Here is a 6,714-nt window from a genome sequence, read left to right as displayed (position 1 = left end):
ACCCAGGGGGGTGTTTGTGCTGCCATCAAACCCTTCCATCGAGGCGCAGATCGTTTCCAGGCGTTCCTTGTCTTCGTCATCTAGCTTGTCGAAGAACTGCCTGTACATCACCGTTGATGAGGCGCCGTTGTCAGCAAGAGTGCGAGAAGTGATGTAGTGCCCCAGCTGGCTTTTGATGACGATAGGGCCTTCTTTGCTGGGTCCTCCTGGCACTCGCGGGAAGCGCACCTCAGCTTCCTTCCACGCACATGGTTCTGTCGTTCGCCTTTTTCTTCCTCTGATCTTACCATGAACCATGTTGATGCTGATGTCAACGGGCTTTCGTCCGTTGCCTCGGTACCAGAGCCTCGTTGCTCTTTTTTAAAAAATAAGAGAGAGAAATTCTTTAAAACTCTTTAAAAATGGAAAACAAAAATTTGTTTGCAAAAGATTCTGAGGAATCAGAACAACAAACAACTGAAATAATAAATTTCAGTGAAAATGAAAAAGGTTTTTCATCAGATTACATGATTAATTCTGATCAATTATCAAAAATTAACAAGCTTAAATTTAAGCTTAACTCTAAACAAGTTTTTAACCAACCTAATAATCTACAAAATCTCGTTTCAAGAGCTTTTACTAGAAAAAATAAAATCTTTTATTGTTTCAACACTGAAGAAATCTCAGTGGATATAAGAGATACATCTGGAGAAGTGTATTTACCACTTCTAACAAAGGGAGAAATTGCAAAAAGACTTTTGCAAATAAAACCAGAATTAAGAAAGTCCCTCTCTATGGTACATATTGGCGCTGTAAAAATTCTCCTAAAAGCGCAATTCAGAGATGGAATTAACTTTCCAATAAAAATGGCTCTAGTTGATAATAGAATTATCAATAGACAAGATGCTCTCTTAGGAGCTATACAAGGAAATTTAGCATATGGTAAATTTATGTTTACTGTTTATCCTAAATTTGCCTTACATCGAGATTCAAAAGATTTCGATAAAACATTAAGTTTCATACATCAATGTGAAAGAACCGATCTGATGGAACCAGGAAATAAAGTATTTACGATTAATTATTTAATCTCATATGCTTTAACAAATAGTACCCATTCAATTGAGTATAAAGAAAAAGAAAATATAGCTATAGAAGATGTATTTTCAGAAATCGGAACCGTAGAAGGAAGTAAGTTCTCAGAACCTTCACAGTTACGAGAAAATTGGGCAATCGATATTGCTCGAAATAAACAAATACTTGTGTCTAAACCAAGACATAGTTATGCTGGAACCTCTTCACAATTAAGAGAAGCTGGTAACAGTGAACTCCAATTAATGAGGTCTATGTCTGAAAGGATAGATAAGTACGGAGAAATTTTAAAAGAAGTTGTTGGGATATAATGTCCTCAAAACTAATTTTAAACGCTATTGCTACTTTAGAAGAAGAAATTATTCATAAAGAAGCAGAAATAATCATATATTCAGCAAGAATAAATGAGCAAAAAACAAACTTTATGTTAAGTTATGACAAAAGAACTCTTAATATAAAAATCCTAGAAAAGAAAATCATTACTGCAAAGAATGAAATTAAAAATCTCAAAAGAAGAATGACAGTAATATCTTCCATATGAGTTCGCTCGTAAAAATAGAAGAATTAATCAAAGAATTAATTAATAAAATAGACAACATGGCTACTAAAGAAAATCTAGAAGTCATTGCTGCAAAAATTATCAAAGATGTCTTAGACAAAATTGATGATCACGAAAAAACACAGCCTTCAACATCTGAAAGGCAAAAAGAAAAAATTTCTGAAAAACCACAGAAATATTCCTTTCCTAACTTCAACGTGGGAAATCCATCATTAGGAAGCTCCAAAAGTCCAAATGCGCTAACTTGGCCTTTTAACTCCAATGAAAAAGACCTGCAAAAGTCATAATAAGACAATGATCAAAAAATCTTTAGAGACAGCCTTTAAAAATGCTCAATCTAAAAAGAATGAATATAAAATACTCATTCACTACATACAAATAAAAATTCATCACTTGATGAACAACATCAATATGGATCCTCAAGAAAGGCTTAACAATCTCGCTAAAGAATTTTCAGCCTTATATAATATTAAGAACCATTTACAAGTTCTTAAGGAAAAAGAAATCATCATTTCCATAGCTTAAAACAAAATGAGTTCTATTACGCAAAAATTAGAACAAGTTTTTGATGAACAATTAGATACTCTCCCTGTGGATCAAATTAATGAACTCGTTCAACTTTTGTCTTTAAGTGAAGATGAATGCGAGAAAAAATTTTTAGAAGATAAAAATTTAAACGAAAAATATTTCTCGAAAGAAACAGTTTTGGCTATTCCAGAGCCTAAAACAGAGGAAGAAGATTCTTCAGAAGAAGATGAAATTCCAAGACAAAGTACTAGAATGCATCAAGCTAGTACTAGTTATGGTAGAACACGCCATAAAAAAGCAAAAACTGAGTTCTCTATGCCATATCATAAGGGAATACCTAGTGCTAACAATGGAAGCTCTACTGCCATTGACACTATAAAAATTGACTGTATCTTTGACCTTGAAAAAAGGAAAGAGGTAATAGATAAATGGAATACCGAAATTAGCCTGATAATTCAGTCTAATGAAGAAGAATTCTCCAATGCTAAAACCTTGTTATTATTAATAGAACATAAGTCCGCAGGAATAATACAAGATTTTATCAAAGGAACCTCCTGGAATGAGGATTTAGATGGTATTGATCTTTTTGAACAAATTATTAACGCCTTATACACTATGTTTTTAGGCCTTGATTTTTTTTCTAATAAAGATCTAGAAAACCAGAAATTGCTTGAAAAAGCAAGACAAAACCTAACAAGAGCACAGTTATGTGACATCTGTCTTTTAGACGAATTCACCTGTTTGTTCGAAACAAATTTATATAAATTAAGCACAGGAGAATATCACTCTTGGGTTGAAGTTTATTTAATGAAAATTCCAATCGTTGGTGAAAAAGCCAAAGAAAGATGGAATAAAGAGAAAAACGGTTTAACAATGCATTCTCTTGGGTTTGCTACTAAAATTGTTAAAGAAGAAATTGCTACATATTGTGATTTCTCTAAAAAACAAAAACAGCTAAAAAGATTCAACAAAAACTGTTGCAAGAAATTAGCAGAAATCCCACAGTTATCTTTCGGCTGTGAGCAAATAAAAGATAAAAAATATTTCAAAAAGAAATATAAAAAAAGGTACAAACCAAAGAAAAGATTTTGGAAAAATAAAAAGAAAAAATTTACTCCTGGTAAATACTTCTCAAAAGAAAAACCTAAAGTTTGTCCTCAAGGAAAAAAGAAATGTAGATGTTGGATATGCTCTGAGGAAGGGCATTATGCTAACGAATGTCCTAATAGACAAAAATTCCCAGAGAAAGCGAAGCTTATCTCTATAGCAAAAACTGATGGATATTTCCCATCTGAAGATATTTTTGAAGAATATAGGCAAGTATATTCATTAAAAATAATTAGTGATTCATCTTCTGAAGACTTCTCTTCCGAAGAATCAGAATGAATAAAAATTTAATCATCAATTGGAAAGAAGACATTTTACACTTTTGTATTGATCTTCAAAAGGAAAAAGAGTTAGTATATTCAAACATAACTAACCCTAACTCAATTTATATCAAAGGAAAAATTTTCCTAAAAGGATATAAAATAATAACACTACACTGTTATATAGACACAGGGGCAAGTCTATGTCTAGCAAGCAAGTATGTTATACCCGATGAATTATGGGAAAATACTCCCAGAAGCATTGACGTAACAATTGCTAATCAAGAAACAATTAAGTTGGATAAAGTCTGTAGAAATCTGATTGTCTATTTCTCAGGAGAACCTTTTATTATTCCAACAATATATCAACAGGAATCAGGTATTGATATACTCTTAGGAAACAATTTCTGTCAGTTATATGGACCATTTACCCAATGGCTTGATAGAATATCTTTTCATCTTAATCAGGAAATGATTCTGATTAAAAAAGTAACAAAAGCTTTTCAATTAGGAAAGCCCGGATTTCTTGAATCTATGAAAAAAGATTCAAAAATAAAACAAATACCAGGTACTAATATAACTCAGGAAGTTATAAAACCTGAAGAAAAATATTTTCTAGAAATAAGAAAGTATCAAAAAATTGAAGAAATACTTGAAAAGGTATGCTCAGAAAATCCCATAGATCCGGAAAAATCCAAAAAATGGATGAAGGCGTCAATAGAGTTAATTGATCCAAAAACTATAATCAGGGTAAAACCTATGAAATATAGTCCCCAGGATAGGGAAGAATTTAAAAAACAAATTAAAGAACTATTAGATCTTAAATTAATAGTCCCAAGTAAATCTCCTCACATGTCTCCAGCATTCTTAGTTGAAAATGAGGCAGAAAAAAGAAGAGGAAAAAAGCGTATGGTTGTAAATTACAAAGCAATCAATGCAGCTACTAAAGGTGATAGCCATAACCTCCCATGTATGCAGGAGTTACTAACCCTCTTAAGAGGCAAAACCATTTTTTCAAGTTTCGATTGCAAAAGTGGTTTCTGGCAGGTACTATTAGACGAAGAATCTCAGTTATTAACTGCATTCACATGCCCAGACGGACATTATCAATGGAAGGTAGTTCCTTTTGGCTTAAAACAAGCTCCCAGCATATTTCAAAGACATATGCAAAACGCTTTAAGAGGATTAGAAGAATATTGCACCGTCTACGTTGACGATATAATAGTTTTCTCAAACTCAGAAGAAAAACATTATTTTCATGTTTTTTCAGTTCTAAAAACAATTGAAAAATATGGGATAATTTTATCTAGAAAGAAAGCTAATCTTTTTAAAACAAAGATAAATTTCTTAGGCTTAGAAATTGACCAAGGGACTCATTGTCCTCAAAAACACATTTTAGAAAATTTGCATAAATTTCCTAATATCTTAGAAGACAAGAAGCATCTTCAAAGATTTTTGGGTGTTTTAACTTATGCAGAAACTTATATCCCAAAGCTTGCAGAGCTTAGAAAACCGTTACAGGTAAAATTAAAGAAAGATTATGTATGGGAATGGAAACAATCCGATACTGATTACATAAAAAAGATAAAGAAAAAATTAACAGATTTTCCAAAACTTTATCTTCCAAAAGAAAAAGATTTTCTTATTATTGAAACAGATGCCTCAAATGATTTTTGGGGAGGAGTTCTAAAGGCTAAAACAGCCGAAAAGGAAGAGATATGCAGATACACTTCCGGAAGCTTTAAACCAGCTGAACGAAATTATCACAGTAATGAAAAAGAATTACTGGCAGTAAAAAATACTATCTCAAAATTTTCCATTTATCTTACTCCTGTAAAATTTCTAGTCAGGACAGATAACAAAAATTTTACTTATTTCCTTAAAACAAAAATTTCTGGAGATAATAAACAAGGACGCCTCGTCAGATGGCAGATGTGGTTCTCAAGATATGCTTTTGATATTGAGCACCTTGAGGGGCCAAAAAATGTCTTGGCTGATTGCCTTACACGTGATTTTCAAAATAATTGAAATCACTATTCACCCGGCTATAAATAAGAACCACACAGGTTTATACTTATCATCTCAAAATTCAATATTTCTTTTGATAAATAAAGAGGGTTCTGGTTTAGAAAATAAACTTTTCAAGAAAAGTTTTTTTTTTTTATCCTCTCATGGATGAATTAAAGGCATTACGCCTTAAAGAAAAATTATTGATTATTGAGCTAAAGGCCATTCAAGAAAAAATAGCTTTATATGACGAAAGTCTAAAAGCAACAACTGTTAATTCAGAACAGGAATCCGAAAGGATACAATCTGAATCTATTCCCTTACAAACGGCTAAGGGTAAAGAACACTCAAGTCCGTTAACTCCTGTTGCTTTGGAAAAAAGCAAAAATAAGGTAAATGAGGAACCACAATCTTCATCTAGTCCAGCAGCAAACGGCTCTGGTAAAGACACAACAAATCCGTTGATGGCTGACAGTTTGCCAAAAACTGAAAAGGTCTCTCTTAGACCAAGTTATTCAGAAATAGCTAACAAACCAGAAAAAGATACTTCTAGATTTTATGTCATTTTTGACGGTGATCACAGAGGCATTTATGAAGACTGGTCTCTAGTCTCCAAATACACCTCGGGAAATCCACACCCGTTTAAAAAATACAAAACTCTATATCAAGCCCAACAAGAAGCTACACGTTTTTCTGCAGAGTTCGGCAGAAAAGAGATACCGTTAAAGGTATTAACTTTTCCTGAACCTTTAATGTGACATCTGCCCTGATCCGACCCGACCCAGGTACCCGTTTCTCTTATCCGATCTCTCTCTTTTATGATTTAGTATTTATTTATGCTTATATTTTAATAATAATATATATATTTTCCTTCCCGCCTTTTTCTCTCTCTTTCTTTCCGCCGTCCCCTCCCCCTTCCTTCTCTCTTTTCGCCTTCTTTTCCCTCTTGTCGCCGTCCCGCCCTTAAGCCTTGTTTCCCTCTAACTCTTTGCTTGTCCTTTGTTCCTTCCCGCCTAAGGTTGTCTGTGCAGCTCCACGCGCCAGACTCCCTTGCAAGGAATCCTGCGTGAAGACCACCTGTTACAGCGATACGCGAGACGAACTCTTCTCGCAGCGCGCTAAGAATGGTAATTCTTCTCGCAGCGCGCTAAGAACGGTAGTTCTTCCCGCGACGCGCTAAGGATT

General features: G+C 33.5%; 1 protein-coding gene across 1 annotated transcript; it reads left to right on the top strand.

Annotated features, from left to right (window-relative positions):
- The first annotated feature begins 845 nt into the window (after nt 1–845).
- Nucleotides 846–1,379, top strand: LOC143583791 (uncharacterized). The gene has a single exon (XM_077066003.1). It carries the CDS (start codon nt 846–848, stop codon nt 1,377–1,379), a length of 534 nt encoding a protein of 177 aa, XP_076922118.1.
- Nucleotides 1,380–6,714: the final 5,335 nt, after the last annotated feature.

Source organism: Bidens hawaiensis, unplaced genomic scaffold (genome assembly GCF_021521415.1).
Source record: "Bidens hawaiensis isolate Kalapana, Puna unplaced genomic scaffold, B.hawaiensis_p1.1 tig00032526_1, whole genome shotgun sequence".
In the NCBI taxonomy this organism is placed as follows: Eukaryota; Viridiplantae; Streptophyta; class Magnoliopsida; order Asterales; family Asteraceae; genus Bidens; species Bidens hawaiensis.
Note: the sequence above shows the minus strand (reverse complement) of the source record. Positions and strands in the feature narration are given on the sequence as shown.

Bases quoted from the DNA above. Each gene is read 5' to 3' on its own strand.
- LOC143583791 (XM_077066003.1), top strand. From the start codon at position 846: ATGGCTCTAGTTGATAATAGAATTATCAATAGACAAGATGCTCTCTTA.